Source organism: Pelophylax lessonae (assembly GCF_965119305.1).
Source record: "Pelophylax lessonae genome assembly, chromosome: 8".
NCBI classification, from domain to species: domain Eukaryota; kingdom Metazoa; phylum Chordata; class Amphibia; order Anura; family Ranidae; genus Pelophylax; species Pelophylax lessonae.
The window spans coordinates 223,232,120-223,254,821 of NC_138775.1; the positions used below are offsets into that span (position 1 = coordinate 223,232,120).

General features: G+C 39.9%; 1 protein-coding gene across 6 annotated transcripts in view; it reads left to right on the forward strand.

Moving 5' to 3' along the window:
• CACNA1E (calcium voltage-gated channel subunit alpha1 E) overlaps positions 1–22,702 on the forward strand; it is a 1,228,023-nt gene that overhangs the window by 1,070,880 nt on the left and 134,441 nt on the right. For all 6 annotated transcript variants that reach the window (XM_082266485.1, XM_082266488.1, XM_082266487.1 and 3 more), the window contains 5 exons: positions 4,517–4,629; positions 11,064–11,176; positions 11,308–11,439; positions 16,510–16,582; positions 17,068–17,185. In XM_082266485.1, coding sequence (XP_082122611.1) covers positions 4,517–4,629; positions 11,064–11,176; positions 11,308–11,439; positions 16,510–16,582; positions 17,068–17,185 — 549 coding nt within the window. The remainder of the gene's footprint in view (positions 1–4,516; positions 4,630–11,063; positions 11,177–11,307; positions 11,440–16,509; positions 16,583–17,067; positions 17,186–22,702) is intronic.

The window sequence follows — 22,702 nt, forward strand, 5'->3', positions numbered from 1 at the left end:
GAGTGAAGTTGCCGGGCCCTCAACTGTCTTGGCTGCAATGGGACATTAAGTGCATAAAAAAGTGTCATGGGCTTCTGTTGATCAGTAGGGGCTTGTTGAGGACTTTCATTAAGAAAGTAATCGTCTAGATAGTGAATAAGCCTTTGACAGTGTGCTTCATGCATGAGAATCCAATTTAATGCCTGCGCAAAGGTATCAAGCAACCAGGGGCTACTTTTGGACCTGAGTGTAAGTTTGGAAGCGAAATAATACAGACCACTCCACCTGATACCAAGCCATTGCCAGAGGGAAGGAAATATGGGGAGAAGCCTGACAGCATCAGATATGTCGGACAGAAATGTGTACTTACCCATACTGATAATGTACTGGATAGCCTGATCCACTGACATATATTTGAGTGAAAATTTGTCAGATGGGATCAAGGAATTAAGAATAGGCATGCAAGAATGAGGCGCTGACAAATCGTTATTTAAATGCAATTTATTGGAGAATTTACCCCTAACCAGACCACACGGGTTAACTCTCCAGTTGTGGAATGAAGGTGTCATGAAAAGCCCTATGATAAAACCCTTCTCTAGTTCAGCTTGGAGTAAATAATTCACTGCCTCCAAATCCGTGGCTGTCGACAGAAGATTTTTACATTCAATTGTGGATTGTGGTAACGAAATGAACCCCGTGTGGAACTCCTGTGTGAAACCAAACCACCATAAACTGACTTAAAGTGGGGGAAGGGTGAGTAGCCAAACAGGCCTGCAAGTGTGGAATGTTGATGCGACTTAGTCATGTGGTCTTGGCTTGTCTCAGCATGCAGATAGATTTGGGATGAGCCGTATAACAAATAGCACAAACATGCAGGAGGCGGTACTGACTATAATTGCACGTGGATTGATTATAAATTGTTGCAAATCTGTGCTTTACCTAAAAACTGAATTGGGCACTCTAGCTTATCTAGTTGTGCTGTATGAGCTGGGGCCGGGAGTAAACCTGTTGATGCTCTGGATGTGTCTAGTAGGATGGAGGGTTCCGCATTGGGGCACCAGTAGGTAGTGTGTGTGGATGACTGGCAAACTGCACAAACTGGAGACCTAAGTCCAGCAAATTGCCAGCAAAATAACTCTGTGTCTACATTGCTCCAGTCTGGGACTACCTGGTGCTGGGCCAGAATAGCGGCAGCCTTGGCGGAAAATGAGCGATGGTAGTCATAAAAGGCTGACCTGCCATATTTCTGTCCCAATTCCTCTATTGTGTAAAGGTAGAGGTCAAGCTCCTCCCTCCTATGTGAGAGCTTGCGGTTTAGCCTTTGGTCCCTGGTCTTAACCAGCACAGAGACATCACTGCAAGGTTATGACTTGTTGTCGGCTATATCTACTGGTATAAAATGAGTCAGGGTGACAGAGAGGGTACTAGCGCCCTTACCAGAAGCTAATGGCACAGGGGCGGAGACAATGGGTGTCTTGGGAACTGCTGGTGTGGGGGTTGGACGGCTTTCCAATGCATCTACCATGGCTCATAACTCAAGCAACAAGGTCACCAATGAGCTTAGGGTAGTGTGAATTTGTGAGAGGGATGTGGCAACCATGCGTAAGGTAACTTGCTCAGCATTGGTGCCTGGTGTACTGGTAAATAATAGTCTGAAAAGTTCAGCTTTAAGAGCCGAAGCTGCGTACAAGATACCCCTGCACTTCAGCTCGGTTATGAGCTTAAGGATGATCCAGGATCTCAGAGAAGGCCTTCTACCATGTTCTGATCCACTGGCAGGAGATGGTGGGATGGAGGCAGATTCTTCGATGTCCGAAGCCTGTAACATGACCTATATAACTAAGAACAAATCTATTGTAAATATATATATAATTTAAAAAGTATTATTTTTTTTTTCAAACTGTACAAGTGTGGGTTATGTGCTGCAACAAGCGGACTCACTATGGTGATAGTGCGTCAGTTAACAAACGAAAACTCGAGTTGCGCACAACTGAAAGCGTGTCAGTCCTTGAGTGTGATAGAGGCTGAGTTACCTGAGGTGTTCCAGGCAAATTAACAACGTAAACTCAGGCCTTAGTAACCTGAAAACATGTCAGGTAAGAGGTATGAGTTTTGCGATATGTCGTAACGTATGACATATGTGTTACCGAATGAGGAGACTTGCCACCAAACAAGTCAATTAAAGAACAAACATCTCAATCCATAGGTACCCGTAAGCATGACGGGTGACAACTGTAGTGGTGTAAGGCCGTAAGCGACAGGATAAATGATACATGAACAACACAATTGACATGTATGTGAAAAGAAGCAAAAGTTTTAAATATATTATAATGTGTAACTATAAGAGTTGAGGAAATACCCACTTGTATTGACTGCACCGAAACTCGGACTTGTAAGTCCTGTGGTTATGTAGAAACAAGAACTATGGGAAATAAAAAACAAAATAACCATGGGCTAAATATGTCAATATTTCCCTTCTCTGATACCACCTTCTATCCTATTACATCAGTTGACTACTGGACATTGTTTCTTCCTGGTCACTTCCTTTTTCTGTTAACCTTCCTCTGACTCGTTCCTTTATCTTCTTCGCGCTCTCCCTGATATTTCTCTTCCTCTTCCTACATCTTCCTTTCTGGAAAACCTTTCCTTTTTATTTTTGTTGTTTTGCACTATCTGTATATTGGGCTATGACTCCTTTTCGAAATTGAGCCTCTCAAGGCCTTTTTTGCCAACATGAGGTATCTATATTATTAAGTTTGTTTCATTTATTTTTGGGCGCTACACACATTCTCCGGGCACAGCAGGTTCCCATTTGGGGTGCTGGGAGATGCTTTACTAGCTTCCTCTAGTCTTCTCTACAGTGCAGCATAATATTTCGCAAGCATGTCTTTTTATTATTATTGCCTCTACGTATCACGCTGTCTTATTATTATTGATACTTCTGTATAACTGTTATACTCCTGATGTTACTCTTGTATGTTCTTTTGCAATTTTCAAAATAAGAATCTATTGAAAGTTAAAAAACAAAATAAAACAACTGCCTGGTCAATATGTTACCTGGGCCCTAGGTTAAGTAACAAAATCTACCCACAGTGCAAGTATCTAATCAACCAGACAATATATGTGAAGCATGACCAATATACACTTTAAGCGAGAGTATTGTAACTGCCACTGGATATTTAACAAACAGTTCCTTAAATATGTTACAACATGACACATGTCACAAGCGAAACCAGTAACGTGAAAGGTAATGTAGACGAGATGGAAGGGTTGAGTGCAGGTATTTAGAAGCGAGACGACTCCTACTAATTCAGGTTGACCTGTGATCAGCCTTCCTATATATATATTCTCATGTAACCCATAGCAACCTGTGTAAATCCTACTTTTTCAAGGTAAATTCTGTTTCCTTGGCACTTCATTGCCCCTGCATCCTTAGACTGGGCCTCAATATTCCTTCTTCTCCATATGACATATTGTCATCCTTGATAGCCATCTCCAATCAAAACTGTATGAGCCATTCAATCTTGTTGCTAGTGTCCTTAGACACAATTTCACAAGGCAGTCCTTACTAGGAAATCAACTTACAAATAGCTGATAGGCTGTTCACTTTGCAAGGAATTTTCATGTTTCAAGGAACTTCCCCTAGCTTGTTGGACCGAGCCATGTTGGAACTAGAGTAGAAAGAAAGTGGTACTAACAGAACTAAGCCAATAGAGTTATTTTTCTAATTGATTAGAGAGTGATCAGTTTGTAAATTACTGTATATGTTCACTTAGCTTGCTGTGTAAGATAAATCTGCGTCCTCCTCAATCATGCAGTCATGTGTGTGTGCACAATTTCTGTCTTGTCCTTTTCCTTTGCCTTAAACATGGTTGGGTATCAAAAAGAACATAGCCATTCTTGCTTTTTCTTTTTAATGTACCTTGAAATAAATTGGTTCAATAAATACCTTGAAAAAAATTGGTTAATTAAAAGTGAACATAGCCAATCTTGTTTTTTTTTTTTTTACTTCGCATTAAACATGTTTGGATTTTTAATAAAAATGAGCATAACCAGTATTGCATTTTTCTTTTTACTTTGCCTTAAATGTATTTGGGCATTTAAAAAAAACCTAGCTATCCTGCTTTTTCTTTTTACTTTGCATTGAATCCTGAATGGTTATTCAAAATGAACATAGCCAATGTTTTTTTTTTTTTTACTTTGCCTGGAACATGATTGGGTATTCAAGGTGAACATAGCCTTTTTTTGTTTGCTAAGTGAACATTGTCTACTCCTTTAGGAAATTAACCCTAATCTGCTTAGCAAGCAATTTGTATTATGTTTTTTTTTTTTTTTTTTTAATGGAAAAAAATATTCCTTCATGTGTAAACCAAGTGTTTCAGAGATTCTACTTATTTAATTGTACTTCTGTCTGTTATATTTCTAGTGATCCAAACGAATAGTAATAAGAGTCAACACTTGTATATGTGCATTGACGCTGAATTACTGCTTTTTAGCTGTGTTTATTGAAATGCATATTTTCTTTGCTGTTTTCCAGACTATGCAGAATTTTTGTTTCTTGGGTTATTTTTGGTGGAGATGTCTTTCAAAATGTATGGCATGGGTCCAAGACTCTACTTTCACTCCTCCTTCAACTGTTTCGACTGTGGGGTGAGAAAGGATATGGTCTTCTGAATTCTTCAGTGCCTGATTGATGATACAAAGTGAAAGAAAGCTATAGACATATGGACAAATATATAATATGAATATGTTATGCAGCTTAAAAGTGAGATAACATTTATATCCTTTGCTATAGGCAACACAACTGTTGCTCCTTTCCTGGATGCAAGAATCATATTGTAAATTTTTCCAGTTGTGTGTTAAAGCTTTAAAAAGTGGTATCCGTTTTTAATTTATAATGTTATATGTACAAGGGAGCAGCCGTGTAAGCTTATTACATATGAAGGTTGTGTCAGGTTGATTAAAAACAATAGATATATAAATGTGACCTTGATTTTATATCAGCAGTCTTTTAGCAGAGATGCTTGTCACTTTCTTTGATATACTGTATACATAACCAAATGAGTAAGGAAAAAATCTATAGAGGAAATACAATCAACCAAATATGAAAAAGCAAAAAAGAGGGAAAATTATGTCTACAATTTTTTTTAGGTAAATATTACAAAAATAGCATTCATTATGTGTTTAAAATACACTTTAGTGTCAAGACCTCTCTTAATTTGTTTCTGTCTGTGTCTCATTGGAGGATTTGCCTTCACTTAGTTAGATCAAATCCCCTCTTAGACAATTGTCACCGGGACAGATGTCAAAATGGAAGATTTCCCCTCCATTCACGTTCTGTAGATAACTGTAAAAGGTTGGATTTCCCATTACTCTGTGGCCCTCTAACAATAATGACCAAGGGAAAAGAGAGAGTGCACAGAGTCAGATAGAGGGCCGAGGCACCCATAAAAACCTGACAGTGTTTCTAACACTTTTCCGATCTATCCAAAACAAAAAAGTTTGTTTTGGATAGAAAAATAGATTTTTTAATACAGACTTACCTATAAAATCAATTTCTTGAAGTACATCATGGGACACATAGCCATAAATCATTACATATGGGTTATATAGCCACCTTTAGGTGAAGGACACTGGCAACCAATCAGAAAGGATGCCCCCGATATAACCCCTCCCACAGAGGAAGTACCTCAGTTTTGTAGCAAGCAATAAAGACTCCATAGAAGAGCGGAGGGACCTCTGTGTCCCGTGATGTACTTCAAGAAATGGATTTTACAAGTAAGTCTGTATTAAAAAAATAAATTTTTCTTTTCGTACATCACAGGACACAGAGCCATAAATCTTAACATATGGGATGTTCCAAAGCAATGCATCTGAGGGGAGGGGGACACCAATAAATACCGCCACCTGACATATATATATATGTGTGTGTGTGTGTGTATATACCCCTATACAAAAGTTCAGATGTCATGCCTGCCTCCAAAGACGCCCAAAAAATGCCCAATAAATGCCTGAAACAAAAACTCCCAGGTGTGACAGGAGCGGAACCCCATCCCTGCGCTAATATAAATTCTAAGAAAAATTATCGTTTTTTTCTGGTTCTGGACATGCTACAGAGCTGAAACTTAACAGATACACCCCAGACACTAAATCCAAAGAAATCTCTTTTTTCTTTTTTCAATAATTTTTTCAATAATTGGCTCTCTATCAAAAGCGACAATTTTTAAGAACTTTTTTTGTGTGATTAATAGTCCCTGGGGCATGACCCAGAACCCTAAGCACTTTTTAGGGGCATTTATTGGGTTTTAGGGCTTCAAAATGGTGTTTTTTGATTACCGAAGTTCGGTTCCCATTGATTTCAAGTTCGGGTGTTCTGGCCTAACCGAACCTTTCAAAAGTTTGATCATCCCTACTAGATAGGAAAAAGAGACTTTAGACGTCTCTAAGGGAGGAAATTTGTATCCAGACCGGACCATTTCAGTAAGAGACTGAATAAACAATCTCTGGGTTTGAGAGGTAGATAGAAACTCCTCTGACCCTGACTCCCCAGAAGTGGAAACTTCAGCTTGACCTTCCATAAAGTCACCAACAGCTACTTCTTCCACATCTTCTGCCCAATTCTGAATTGACTGAGGGGGTGGCTCAGGTGAGGGGGATCTATCATGTTTCCTCCCTTGAGATGCTGCCACGATGACAGTAACCCTACCCTCTAAAACTGGCTAATGCCGATGCCAAATCGACCTCAGTGACGTAGGTTTGCGGCAGAAGTACTTGGAGTAGCTACTATGCCTAACAACCGTAATGGCTCAGATTGGCTAGTTGTTTCTGGCTCTTCAGGAGGAGTAGACACAGTGGAAGCATGGCTAGGACCTTCAAGGCCTGACGGTGGCATCACAGTTTCTCTTCCAACGGAACAACCCCCCCCCCCCCCCGGCCTCCATTCGGGCAGACATTGCTTTAAAGCAAGACAAGCTTGTGGTACTATCTTAAGTGCACTCACGGCTAGTGCCAAGCTTATACAGTCTAATGCACACAGCACTGATTATCCCAAGATACAGGACCTGTTTGTGCCAGTAACATACACCCACAGTGACTCATGCAACCCAGCTGCTGCTGCTCTGTGTCCCCTTCAGCCTCTGACAGAGGCTAGTGTGTAGGAAACAGTTCTTTCCATTTATGCTATATAGCACATGTGTGCACGCCAATTGTGCTTGAACACGCCCTCCATGCGGCATCGGCCTGTACTAAAAGGCGGAGATTCCCACGTGCCGAATAGGCCTATGCCATAGACACGCTATCAAGGCAGAGACGACCATGCGGTCGCTTATGCGCCAAGGCGAAAATAGCCATATGGGGTGAGAGCAGCTTAGGAGGAATCTTGTTTGTCACAGCTGATACCTTTCAGGTGATCAGCTCAGGGTAGAAAACAATGTGATAACAATAGGCAAAGAAATAATGATTTAAATCAACTTTGCAACAATCCCACAACTGCCTCAACAAGATGTAACTTGCAAGCATAGTCTCATGAAGGAATACACATGACACATGGTCTCTGTTATCTTTTTAAAAAGGAACAGTGCATAAAATAGTTTCAATTTGTATTTATTCCAGCAATTTTAACCTTCAAGGTTTGCTGTATAAGTAAATTTTTCAAAATAGACTCACCAGTCCTGCTGCAGGATTCTGTTTTGAAACAGAAATCCAATCTTCACCCATCACGGCGAGCTTTGTCTTGGCGACCTTCAAGGACTGGGTTCCCTTATTTTAGAGGGGCTACGGTCTTGGACCTGTAGAGCATCCTGCACAGAGCGCTTTTGGGGTTTGGTATTCCAAGGGACCAGATCCCAGGGTCCAGCACCTAAAAAGGACAGCATTACAGGCAAAACCTTGTATCTTCTTCCTGAGGCTCAGATACCATCTTTTTAGTCCATTGACTGTTTAAGATGGATCTGATAGCTAACCCCTTAGATTCAGTGATCTTTGATTGGGGTAAATAGTACAATCTTCTGTCATAATTTGAAGAGAAAATTTGGAGACACTCTCCAGTGACCATCACCTTTAGACACTGGCAAAAAAACGGGGGAACTTCCTGTGTGAGAGGGGTTATATAGGGGGGCATCCTTTCTGATTGGTTGCCAGTGTCCTTCACAAGGTAGCTATATAACCCATATGTTATGATTTATGGTGTCCCATGTTGTAGAAAAGAAAAGGGTTTTTACTATGATTTTAAGTAATTCAATAAATACAATACTTTAACTAGCTAGGTAGAAGGAATAGAAAGAAAGTGAAAGTGTAGAGTATATGGAACAATCTTCATAGAGGTTTGCATTGTGTGACAATGAATAAACGCTTCAATCATTGATCTCAAACTTACTGATTACAATAGCAGTTCCATCTTGCTCATGCTACAGTTAAAGATAAAGACATTTTAGACATTTGTGCTCTTTAAACCTCATGGCAACAGTTTAGGAAGGCATTTCTCTGTTCCAACATGAATGTGCCCCTTTGCACAGAGCCAGGTCTTTAAAGACAAAGTATGGAGTAGAGGAGCTTGAGTGGCCTTCACAGAGCCCTAATAATAGCCATATTGGGATAAACTGAAGTGTCTATAAATAAATATAATGTTCACTGATCAGCCATAACATTATGACCAGTGACAGGTAAAGGGAATATCTCGTTACAATGGCATCTGAAAATTGGTGGGATATATTAGGCAAAAGCTTCTACAATGGTCACATGATCATCAGAACTGGACTACGGATCAATGGAAGAAGAAGGCCTTCTTTTACATAATGCGGATTGCCGGGTGGGTGTGCATCACTTACCTAGGAAGAGATGGCACCAGGATGCGGTATAAGGCCTCTTTCACACGGCCGCTCCGTATGTCCGTATATTACCCCATCCGTTTGCGGATGATATACGGACATAATGCATGTCAATGGGATTGCGGATGTCAGCGGATGACCATCCGCTGACATCCGATTTGCTTCCTTTCAGTTCTGTTTTTTGGAATGGAACAGAACCCTATTTTTCTTCCGTTTAAAAAACGGAACGGATGCAAAATCGGATGTCAGCGGTGTCATCTGCTGACATCCGCAATCCCCATAGACATACATTATGTCCGTATATCATCCGAAAACGGATGGGATGATATGCGGACATACGGAGCGGATGACACAAGTGTCATCCGTGTCCGTGAAAAAAAAAATGCCGGAGCGGAGAAAAAAAACGGAGCAGCCGTGTGAAAGAGGCCTAAGAAGGCAAGTCGGCAGAGGCAGTGTGATGCTTTGGGCAATGTTTGCTGGGAAACCTTGGGTCCTGCCATTCATGTGGATTTTATTTTGGTGTCCATGCCTCAATGGGTCAGGGCTGTTTTAGCAAAAGGGGGCCATACTCAATATTAGGGGGGCGGTTATAATGTTATGGCTGATCTGTGAATATTGTTGTAGAGTGGATAAAGGTAAGGAGGAACTAGGAGGAAACCACATGAACTCATACTAGTAGTAGTTAACCACTTCAGCTCCAGAAGGTTTTACCCCCTTAATGACCAGGCCTTTTTTTGCAATTTGTCACTGCGTTGCTTTAACTGACAATTGCATGGTCGTACGACTCTGTACACAAATACAATTGATATCCTTTCTCCCCCCCCCCCCCCCAATAGAGCTTTCTTTTTGTGGTATTTGATCCCCTCTGCGGTTTTTCGTTTTTGCGCTATAAACAAAAAAAGAGCGTCAATTTTGAAAAAACACCAATATTTTCTACTTTCTGCTATAAAACATTCCCAATAAAAAAATTTAAAAATCTAATTTTTTATCAGTTTTGACCAATTTGTATTCTGCTACATACTTTTTGTAAAAAGAAAATCCCAAAAAGCGTATAATTGGTTTGCGAAAAAATGATAGCATTTGCAAACTACAGGATAGATTTATGGACTTTTTATTTTTTTTTATTAGTAATGGCGGCGATCAGCGATTTTTATTGCGGCGGACAAATCTGACACTAAGTGAAACTTTTTGGGGATCGGGGACATTAATACAGTGATAAGTGCCCACACAAGTGCCCGCATAGGAAGTGGCTTCCTTTGGGGGCACTTGTTGAAGAGGAGGAGCGGTGGCAGAAGCAGATAGGTATAACATGATTATTTTTCTACTTAAAAAAAAAAAAAAAAAAAACATTAATATCACTTTAATCTGAAATCAGATAATTAATGTTAAGTTATGGGGTTATGGGAATAATGTTTTATTATTGTTTATTAGGCCTCATGCACAAGGGACTTCCTCCTGGCAGCAGCGTTTTTGCAGAAAAAACGCCTGACGCTTATAAAAGTGTCTAATGTGTTTAGGTGCTTTTACAGGGGGTCAAGCACTTATTCATTTCATTGGCCAGAGTAAATAATTTATTCTGGCTATTGAAATTAATTAACGTTCAAGCACTAAACTTGTCTAGCGTTAACTTACGTTTACACAGGTTTACACGCATCAATCGTTTTTTCTGCTGCTCTGGTAGTGGGGTTTTTTCCTGCCTCTAAACTCTCTTACCACTAAATTCTGCAAGGACACATAGGCTAAAATGCAGGGGAGTTTGGAGGTAGGAAAAAAACTGGCAGTGATAATAAAGTTGGAGCTTGGTGGCCTGGGTTAACTCAACTTCTCATATGTCTTGGTTACTTCAACAGCAAGTTATCGCCGCCATAATTCCTGACTGCTTCTATACCTTTTGCATGTTCTAGCATTTGATGTTGCATTATCCATAATCTAAAACAAATAAAAGCTGTACAGAAGGTGGGAACCTGTCATATTGATGACAGCTGATATAGAGAACCAGGAACTCAAACAGAGAGATTTAACCAACCAGAAAAGCAAGAAACTGTCAGGTGGTTCAACTCTCCAGCATCTACCACAAATATCAACTCCAGCTTTGGATTGACTGACCATTTAAAAAATTGCATACAGATATGTGTCAGTTTGGGCCACTTTATTATTTTATGATGGTGAAACAGATTATTCACTTGGAATATTAAAAGGATGTACAAGTTTTTACTGTTTATTTTGAGAGAGTTTAATAAGATAATTTTTCTTATTCAGGTGACAATTGGAAGTATATTTGAAGTCCTTTGGGCCATATTTAGACCAGGGACATCTTTTGGAATTAGTGTCCTTAGAGCATTGCGTCTTCTAAGAATCTTTAAAATAACAAAGTAAGAGCAAGTGATATCATCCTTTATATAACTTCTAAGTCTCCTGCATTTCCACATGTATTATATAGTGTTTTTGTGTATGATTGCAATCTGTGTTTATGTAACCAGTCCATGCTTTCTATGTTTTTCAGATACTGGGCCTCACTGAGGAACCTAGTAGTATCCTTGATGAACTCTATGAAGTCAATCATCAGTTTGCTCTTCCTTCTTTTTCTCTTTATTGTTGTGTTTGCTCTACTAGGAATGCAGCTCTACGGTGGCAGGTGAGTCAGTGTTTACATGATTAAATACAAACCCGATTCCAAAAAAGTTGGGACACTGTACAAATTGTGGCTAAAAACAGAATGCAATGATGTGGAAGTTTCAGATTTCAATATTTTATTCAGAATACAACATAGATGACATATCAAATGTTTAAACTGAGAAAATGTATCATTTTAAGAGAAAAATACGTTGATTTTAAATTTCATGGCATCAACACATCCCCAAAAAAGTTGGCACAAGGCCATGTTTACCACTGTGTGGCATCCTCTCATCTTTTTATAACAGTCTGCAAACGTCTGGGGACTGAGGAGACAAGTTGCTCAAGTTTAGGAATAGAAATGTTGTCCCATTCTTGTCTAATACAGGCTTCTAGTTGCTCAACTGTCTTAGGTCTTCTTTGTCGCATCTTCCTCTTTATGATGCACCAAATGTTTTCTATGGGTGAAAGATCTGGACTGCAGGCTGGCCATTTCAGCACTCGGAGCCTTCTTCTACGCAGCTATGATGTTGTAATTGATGCAGTATGTGGTCTGGCATTGTCATGTTGGAAAATGTGGGGTCTTCCCTGAAAGAGACGACGTCTGGATGGGAGCATATGTTGTTCTAGAACTTGGATATACCTTTCAGCATTGATGATGCCTTTCCAGATGTGTAAGCTGCCCATGCCACATGCACTCATGCAACCCCATACCATCAAAGATGCAGGCTTCTGAACTGAGCGCTGATAACAACTTGGGTTGTCCTTGTCCTCTTTAGTCCAGATGACATGGCGTCCAAGTTTTCCAAAAAGAACTTCAAATTTTGATTCCTCTGACCACAGAACAGTTTTTCACTTTGCCATAGTCCATTTTAAACGAGCCTTGGCCCAGAGAAAACGGCTGCGCTTCTGGATCATGTTTAGATATGGCTTCTTTTTTGGCCTATAGAGTTTTAGCCGGCAATGGCAAATGGTACGGTGGATTGTGTTCACCGAAAATGTTTTCTGGAAGTATTCCTGAGCCCATGTTGTGATTTCCATTACAGTAGCATTCCTGTATGTGATGCAGTGCCATCTAAGGGCCCAAAGATCACGGGCATCCAGTGTGGTTTTCCGGCTTTGACCCTTACGCACAGAGATTGTTCCAGATTCTCTGACTGTTTGGATGATATTATGCACTGTGGATGATGATAACTTCAAACTCTGCAATTTTTCTCTGAGAAACTCCTTTCAGATATTGCTCCACTATTTTCTCTGCCCATCTTGACTTCTAAGAGACACTGCCACTGTGAGAGGCTCTTTTTTTACCCAATCATGTTGCCAGTTGACCTAATAAGTTGCAAATTGGTCATCCAGCTGTTCCTTATATGTACATTTAACTTTTCCGGCCTCTTATTGCTACCTGTCTCAACTTTGGAATGTGTAGCTCTCATGAAATCCAAAATGAGCCAATATTTGGCATGACATTTCAAAATGTCTCACTTTCAACATTTGATATGTTGTCTATATTATATTGTGAATAAATATACGTTTATGAGATTTGTAAATTAGTCCATTCCTTTTTTACTCACAATTTGTACAGTGTCCCAACTTTTTTGGAAACGGGTTTGTATATTGTTGGACATAATATGTAAGTCTTAGAATGTATTTTATAAGAGAAAGGAGGCAAGTCAATTTATTTTCTGCTGTTTGTGTCCCAGGACATAAGAGGAAATTCCAATGTGAATAGAAATGACCTCTTAGACAGTTGTACCCAGAAGGGGTGTCCCCATACCATCAAAAACTGAGTAAAAAGGTTTTGCTTAGAGGTACACTTTAAGATGCAGCCTGTGCCCAGTCTGCACTGGGTTATGCTCGAGGAACATTGAACTTCCTTGGGTTGAGCACAGTACAAAGCATCTGAATGTGTCTTTTTGCACTATCATGGGTAGAACAGCCCATTGTAGCTGGACTCAGATCATCTCATAAAACGCTATCTATGCAAGCCTTTAAACTGACGTTAGAATGTGTGTGTTGTTTTTTTTTTTTTTTTAAATGACTGTGCCAAAAGGATTACAGTCCAGGTAAATGATAAACTGATAAAAAAAAATAATTTAATAAAATCTCTAACGAGTTTTATTAAATAAAAAAATAATAATTACTACCTAGCCCAGGGGGGGAGTTAACACTTTATCACTATTAAGTATCACAACAGCAAGATCAATTATAACATTTGAACCTTATCTCATTCTCCATATCCTAGTGTTTGACAGCTACTTAAATGTACTGAAATGACTGTAATATCGATCACGTCCTTTTCAGCAAGTGTTAGGATATAGTAAACAATGCTTAACGTCAGTATGGGGATAATAAAGCCCCCTAATCTATTGAGACATGAGAAGTAACAGCTTATACACTCTGGAGAAAGAAAAGCCATGATGAATATAGATGGGAAAGTGTTTAACAGAACAACAATAAGCTTAATTGTACATAGTCAGAGAGTTAGAAAATCACACCAACCGCTTAGGTTTGCTTGGATGTGCCGCCTGCATTTATGATGAGAAGACAAAATGATGTATAGTATACATTCCCAGAAAGATATTTTCTATCTTATCAAATCACGAGGAAAAAGGCATCATTTTCCATGCTTACGATAGGATGCAAGTCTGAATAAAACTTGATATTACCTAGGTGGTTAAAAGCACATCTGTACTTGTTAGGGTATATTACATTATCTTGACCAGCATTTTTTTTATTTGATGTAGATTACACCTAAAAAATCATGGGTCAAGCCAGCGCTTAGAAGAGTGGTACTTATCCACTGAGTTGGGTTACTACTGACCTGCTGAGTGGAGGTACTACTGAGCTGGGATCACAAACAAACACAAGACTTTCCAGCACACTTACTGACCAGCCTACAAAACAACTGAATTGGCCCTGTCTAACCGTTTATGTTAAAAAAAAGAGGGTTTGCATACTACTGAGCTGTCGTTCTACTTTAAAACAAAAAGAAAATCAACACACACACAGGGGATTTGCCAAGCTTCATTAAAGCTTCAAAAATTATCATTGAAGTATCAATGAAGCATCAAAAACACATCAAGAAAGCGTGTTGAAGCAGCGGGCATTGTAATGTGTGTTGAATTTGAAGCAAGTGTAAATGAGCCCTAAGTACTATTCATCTAATTTTAGAGATTTTTACCATCCATTTTAATTTTTAAGTCACATTATCACTTTAAATGTAGGTTAAGCAGCAACTGTCTCCTTAAACGCTACACTTAAAAAGGATGAAAGCAGGCTGAATGAGAGAAATCATTAGACTCCCCCATCCACAATAAACAGCGTGGATGAAGGCATCTCCAATGCCAACTCTTGTATTTTGACAGCTGCTGCTCCTGTGACTGTATCTGATTGGCTGCAGTCACTGTGCAGCTTAGAATTTTCTGGCCAGCTCCTTTGATTTTTTGATCAGTGGCCACCCACAGCTTGAATTTGGGGTGAATTGGCCAAAATTCGAGCCATGTATAGCAGGCATTAGGGTCAGTAAGTGAGTATTATACATTTGGTAAAGCAGAACGGATTAAAACCACTATTTTTTCCTTGAATTGACCTTTTCCCTGTGAATTCTCCGATATGACTTGAGAGTAAGAATTTTTAGCTTAGAACGAATCTTGTGTTCTGTTAGTATTGAAAGCTGATGAACATGATCATTTACTTTAGGGAAGAGGCATTGTTTGATTGTAGACTGCAAACACTGAGGAAAACCACAGTCTGGATATTAAAAGGCAAGCAAAATGATTGACAGCCAGGATAGTCCTTTTGGAGCACTGGAGTTCAGTGGGTCTTTTAATATAAGTTCAGAGATAAAACTTGCAAAGATAATGATAGACATTGGCCTTATGAAGTGCACAATATTTTTGGTACATCTTCTGGAAACTTCTCCTGTATTATTTATCTATGTGTTAAAGCCTAAAAAAAAAAAAAAAAAATTACATTTGGAAAGAGCGGAAACAGACATTTGAATGGGGAAGTTTGTGTGTTGGGGGGGTAGAGATCCTTTATAGTATAGTTTAGGAGTCCAGTATTGGTTTAGGATGATGAGTGAAGATTTTATGCACTTTGTTGAAGTTGCAGGAGATCAAAAGGTTTCTGCAACCTGGGATTGAGTGTGTGGAGAATAAGTCTGTCTCCACACAAACCTTAGATAGGTTGCACTCAATGCTGTATGGTTTTTTAAGAACATTTGACTTTTAGGGTCCATTCACACTAGCGCGACTTGTCAGGCGACCAAGTCGCCTGACAAGTCGTGGTCGGTCGCTCGCCATTGATTAGCACAGGACCCGTTCTAATAGGAGCGACACAAGTCGCTCCACTTAGAAAAAGGGTCCTGTACTACTTTGGGGCGACCTGGAGGCGACTTGCATTGACTTCAATTATATGAAGTCTGTGCAAGTCGCGCCGAAGTCGCCCCTGGAAGTCGGATCGCGCCAGTCTGAATGGGCTCTTAGCAGTCGGGACTGGTTTGGTGTAAGCAAAAGCAAGGGAAAAAAATCCTGGAAAAACAGCAGAAACTGACCAACCTACTACATCAAACAACATATTTCATGGTATCAAATCCACTAGTTCTTCAGGCAAGCTATGTGAAGATTTTATCAATAGAAACTACATACTGTATATACAGTACATAGGAAATGCTCACACAAGGTATGTTGGATTACGGATACAGTAGATTGGAATTACAAACTAGAAAGTTTTTAGTTCAGATTTGGCTGTATATTCTGTTTTGAAGATGTGATCATTCAACTTTATAAGGAATAAGTCCTGCGAGCGACCCTGAGGCTCTAAATCGATCAGTTATTTGCCGCAGACACTCCACTTCTCATAATAGTGTGCTTAATTGAAATAAATATATAGTGTTGCGCAAATAAAAAATGTATTTCAATTGATCATTCAACTTACTTCACTGACCCTGAGACCTTAGGCTCTATGCAACTGAACATTTATAGTACTAAGTGTAATGTACTGATATTTTTTACCAAATATTTGTTTCATAAGACATAGCTAGATAGATTTCCCTGGAGTTTAAAAACTGAGCTTTTGTTGTATTTTACAGATTTAATTTTAATGATGGCACGCCTTCTGCAAATTTTGATACCTTTCCTGCAGCAATCATGACAGTTTTTCAGGTAAGTCTTGCCTAGTGCAGATTAATCAACCGATGCTCAAACACACTCTCAGATTTTTAAATAGGGTCTCATTCATGCTTGCAAAGGCTTGAACTAAGTACCTAAATGAGAAGCGTTTGATAAAAGAGTAAGTGTCATGGTTTTGAGGAATAGTTACATAGTTACATAGGAATCAGAAGTCTGCATCCATAGTTCTAGGGCACAACTGGATAATGAAACAACAACCAATCATTTTGCAATAGACAACAAAGGCAACTACTTCAAACACTTCCCAACATCCAAAGCACTGTACTAAGTAGCTGATATGTAAAAAATTGCTTATAGCAACCTATTATACTATATGTTGAATTGTCAGGTTTATACAGCTGGAAGCTGATTGACTGATATGGGAACCAAAACATTGTAATTGTTGCACATCTTTTGATAAGATGTAGTTCTAACCTGGTATGTACAATATCCTAGTTGTTTTATTAAATGTATTTTAGATCCTAACAGGAGAGGATTGGAACGAGGTGATGTACAATGGAATCCGCTCACAGGGTGGAGTTCGTTCTGGAATGTGGTCTTCCATTTATTTCATCATTCTTACCCTGTTTGGCAACTGTATCCTTACAATTGATGTAATGTAATATTATGTTTACACTTACATTTTTTGAGTATCTGCTCATTAGCAACCTTTTACTATTACTAAGGAGCAGCTAAAGTTTATCATTGGAATGATCCAAATAATGCACTTTCATTTTCTTTAGTATACGGGATCTCACTTTTATTGATACCTTCATTACAGTACAGCCATTATTAAATTCTGTAGCACTACTAGACCTATGCAAAGATGATGTTCGGCATCATTCAGCCCAGAAAAAGGATGGCACTGGATCACATGGAAGTGTATCTGTAGATGGCAGCATAGGTGCTTGGTGTTGACAGCTAAGGTACATAGCACTGTAACATTGGACAAGGAGAGAGACCTGTATAGGAGTTTGCACAGGGCTCCGTTCCTCACACCCGGTAGTAAAAGTGTAAGAGTTTCTCATATATAAGGAGCATAAGAGTCCTAGTCATGGCGCTCTAAATAAATGAATAAATAAAATCTTTACAAAAGAATAGAAGGCAGGACTTTGCAAAGGGTGTTAGATGTATAAATTTGGGGATACTCAGGTCAATGAGTGTGTTTGAGGGATAGGTGAAAGCTTCGTTCTCTTCTTTAAAAGTAAATGATTCCATCAATAAAACAGTTGTTTGTGCAGCTGTGGTATAGTGTGCAAAAAAGAAAACCAGACCACTACCAAAAATACAGAATGATAGAACTTTTTTTGTACTTTTTTCATTGTGAATTGTAGCACCCTAGTCCTAAATAGGGCTGCAAATAAATTTAGCTGTGCTAGGTTGTAGCTAGCCTGGCTAATTTTTAGTCTTTGTGATTAATGGATTTTCCTCCTAAGCCTGGTTTAGCTGTGGTTTCTCCCTTTTGCCAATAGGTGGTACTGTTACCTTTGGCATTAGTGTGATGAATTACAGTGATTCTAGGTTAAGGATATGTATACTTTTCTCAGCCAATCATACTGGCCGCTGAGCATGCTGGGAGAAGGTATTTATGTGGAGGAAGTTAGGTGATCTGTGTCCTTTCCACCCAGACTGCTGTCTGGGTGGGTGTGTGAGGAACAGCTGCTGCTGGGTAGGCCCAAAGCCTGCATCCTGTAATATCTTTGTGTTTCAGGGACTGTGCTTTTGTTCTTTTAAACCATGTGGGGAAAAACCAAATTGTCTTTTTGCTCTTGGGAGTGTATCAGCCTGGTCTTTTGTCCCTTTACGCCAGTGCTGAAGGATTTAAGGCAGATTCCAGAAAAGTTTTGGCTCACTGCTGGAAGAAAGAGGCAAGTGCTTAAGTTCCTGCCAGACCAATCCCTTTGCAGGGGAAGGGAGTTACTGCTCCAACGATTATGGAATGGAATCGCAGTCGTGTGTACAGCCATCTTTGATCCACGAGCTGCGAGACTGCTACAGAGTGAGAAGCATGACACATCTTGGAGTATCTACCTCCGACTTGAAAGTCTTTGCAACGGGCATCGGTCCTGGCCTTGTCAGGCTGAAAGAGGTCATTACCGACACTGGAGTGTGTTACATCCCCAAAGGTAATCTAGCGCTCTACACAGCGGAAGGCTATGAAGCAATGGGGCTGTTGTGTTCAAAGTGCTCGGGACTGGCTACTGATATCTGGCCCTGGATCGCCTGCGGACACTGTGGAGAATTGCTACTAGAGGTAGTCTCACTGGCCTTACCACCACAGGTGCTACAAGTGGACTGGGTCAAGTGTGTCACCACCACTGCTCCAGAACCGGCTCCTGTGGTCACTGCCACCGTTACTTTTTCTGCTGAAGTGGCCGCTACTTCAACTACAATAATTGCTCAAAACCAGGTACATCAGTGACCTCCCGCACCTGCGATTGAGGTTGCCTACATTCCTTGCTGGTGAAACCTCTTAGGGTGAAGCCTTCTAAGCCAGGTATGCCTGATGAGATTGAGGGCAGTGTGGGACAGTGAAACCTGTAGCCACCATGGGAGCAGAGTCAGCAAAGTCTGCCACTGCACTTTTAAAGCCTAACCTACTCCCAGCTGAAGAGTTCGCCACAGAGTCAGATTCTAATATCCTGTCTGATTGAATTTCTAAAAAGTTTTCTAACACTGTGTCCTTTGGTGGGAGATGGTCTGATAGCGATGCTGAGCAACAGTTTGAGCCTGCAGAGTTTCCACAGTTTGGAGATTACTGAATTAGTCAATGAAAGTGTATTGTCACAGAAAGGAGTTGTGATTGGAATCCAATATCTCTGTGACCAAAGTTTTAGTATCAGCTATATGCAGGTGTCAGAAGATCTGTCAACAAAGTCATTAAGGGTTTTGAAGGGTCATGTGATCCTGAAGTGAGATTTCACTTATAAGTGGAGCCTGGCGTGCTTAGACACCTGCAGGCTTCTTTTATCTTTTTGGTGTTCTCATGGTGACATCTCTCTATCATAGTTTCTGCCTTGGATCATTTGATCTTGTTGCCCACCTTACAGTGTTCTTACCACTTGTTTTAAATAAGATACTTTATATAAAAAAGGTAAAATACAGCAAGAAGATTTGGGTCTTCCTCATAATGACTTGGCAGGTGTAACGCTCCTGCGTTTTTATTATAGGCTAGATTTGCAGCTGCAAAATCTCCACTCAGTAGTCATGTAGAGATGTGTTGAATACCAGATCCAACTCTCCAGGACTCATCACCGTGGGCCTGTCAGCTTCAACATACAGATATATACACACTGAATGAGATGTTCCTGGAGTGATAGGATGTATATGATAGTATGAAGGTGATGTGCTGAAGGGACAGGTGTGAACAGTGACAAGGATGGTAATCACTTGATAGGTTTTGTATAGGAGAGTTCAAGGTGGTATTTAGGAATGCAGATAGGTTAGTATCGAGTATGCTAACAGGTGGTGAGGACAGCAGATGACAAATACAGGATAGACTAACCCAGTGCAAGGATAGATAGTAGTAGACAGGAGAGCTAGCAATCTATGCAGCAGTGCAGATGATAGGATAGTATACATAGGTAGTAACAGTCCTTAATGTGCATAGGTAGATAGTGCAATAAGGTTATGGAGGGTTCCCCTGCGGGGTACTTATCACTTGTAATGTTAGTAGTTTAGAGAGGTCCAGTAGATGAGGAATGATCCGGTAGCGAGATACAGGGATCAGTAGCGAGGTTCCGGTCTGCTCCAGGTAAAGGGAATGGCTGGAGGTTCCGATCGAGAGACAGGCTTGAAAGCATGTGGGTAACAAGGCATGTTGAACGAACAATGTGAGTGAGACCGCCAGCGGTTGAAATAGCCGCTCTGCGGCGCTCAGCAGTGACATCATCGTTCTTAAAGGTATATGCGTACCACCTGAAGAGAAAGGTGGGACGCATTACAGAGGAAAGTGGTGATTAAGGGTACCGGAGGTACCAGAATCTTACAGCAGGTTTTCTAGTCTAGGAATATAAAAAGAAGGCTTTCTGTGCTAGAAAAATGTCACTTTAAAGTACCTTACCTTGGCACTTTGATCATTCAAAATATCCTAAGGACAGCAACTGACCGAACCAATGGATCACAAGTCGATCTGCACATCAATTTGTACAAGCTAAGCTTTACCTAGAACTACAGATGTCAAATGTAGAGGACCTATATATTTTAGGATTTTTGCAAGTGTTGGGAGCACGGTTTGCAGTAACCACGCAATGTTTAGGCAGGCAACCTTGCAAGTGGTAATATGCTTTCACAAGTCTTGGAAGTGTTCATTATCACTAGCATACATTTTCCTACATAGGAAAAATTCTGCACTTGTAGAAGCATTATTGTCTTTGTCATAGAGAAAAAAAGCAATAATTTCTTGCTGAGCACGGAGCTCAATATTACCCAAAAGAGGTGGCATTTGATGTAATATTGCAAACTCGGAGGTGAGTGCTATGTCTCTCATTTAGTGAGGTCTGCTGACCAATATAATCAGCCTTTTAGAGGTGTACATGGTGAACTGTATGGTGTCTGAGCCATGACACTAGTTATAATGGAACTCACATGATGTCTTAGTGTCCATCAGTGCCTGACACTTTCTCAGACATAGTATAAAGCAGATCTCCTCAAACTACAGCCCTCCAGCTGTTGCAAAACTACACATCCCATGAGGCAATGTAAAATTTTGACATTCACAGACATGACTAGGCATGATGGGAATTGTAATTCTTGAACAACTGGAGGGCCATATTTTGAAGACCCCTGGTGTAAAGCATGTTATTCGTAATCTTTCGTGTTCAGAAATAAAACAGTTGGATGCTGGTGTGTACTGAGGGCACTGTACTTGGGGGGTCTTTACAAACCTTAACCTGCCCTCACTGGACTGATAGCAGCCAAATAACAGAACATAAATGAGCAACAACAGGGTGTCTGGAAATGTTTGCCCTGGAAGCAAACACAGCCAGCTTCCCCTTTTATGGTAGGGACAGTTTCCTTTGAGCCTAAAGTAAGTGCACAGCAGAGAATGTATAGTAGTACCATAGTGAATGATAGCCATGTTGAAGGTGTATATCCTATAGCATACAATGTGAGCTAGGACAGTAAAATCTTTTCCCTTCTTTTACAGGGACAGATTTTGTCTGTGGCCCCACTTAGAGCAATGCCCAATGCAATTCCAAAGTTTATCACCGATGAATGGATTTTGCTTACGCACTATGAAAGAAACTGCTTTTTTTGCAGGAATTTAGGAAAAACATCGTTCCAACATAGGGAATAGGTGCTTACAAAAGTTTTGAACTACTCGGTTGCTTTTAACTACCCGAGCAATGTTCAGTGTTCTGTGGTATGGCTTGTATTTATTGGTTGGCATATTCTCTTTGTTTTGATAATATAATCAACTACAGAATGCCTTTTTGTTGATTTGGTTAACAGAAAAGATGCATAAATCATTAATTATGTATCATTTGTATTCCCACTAATTATAGCTAAAAATAAATAATTTAGAAACACATTTTTCACAGTGTTCAAAAGCGTGCTATCTGATAATTGTGTGAAAAAATGCAGAAACAGCAAGAATAATGATAAATTCAACTAATTGCTCTTATGCAGAAGTGGGATGCGTAATGCTTAAAAATGCACTGCATCCTCATTTACGTAATGTGAGCTGGAAAAATATTGGTTTATTATAAGTTACATTATAGTTATAACAATTTTTTTGCCAAATTTACATTAGTTATTGTTATTTGCATTTTTTTACGGAATATTCATTTATTATTTTTTTTTCTTTTGCATTTGTCTGCTACATACAGGGGCAGTGGGCTGTGCAGATAAAATTGTAGTGGCCAAAGGGTTGTGTGTGCACTTCCTTGTTTATTCCATTAAAAAATAGCAGAGCAACTTGTGCAGCTGCAGTAAAAAATGCAACCTTTGGTACCACACTTGCGCCGTTCACTTTCAATCCTCAATATCTGAATTAAGAACTCACAATGCTGGGGGCACATAGGTGGCACCTATTACATCAGTTGCAGACACTACAAGAGTATGATTTGAACTTAGACTTCCATGACAACCAATTTTGGGGAGAAGCCCAAA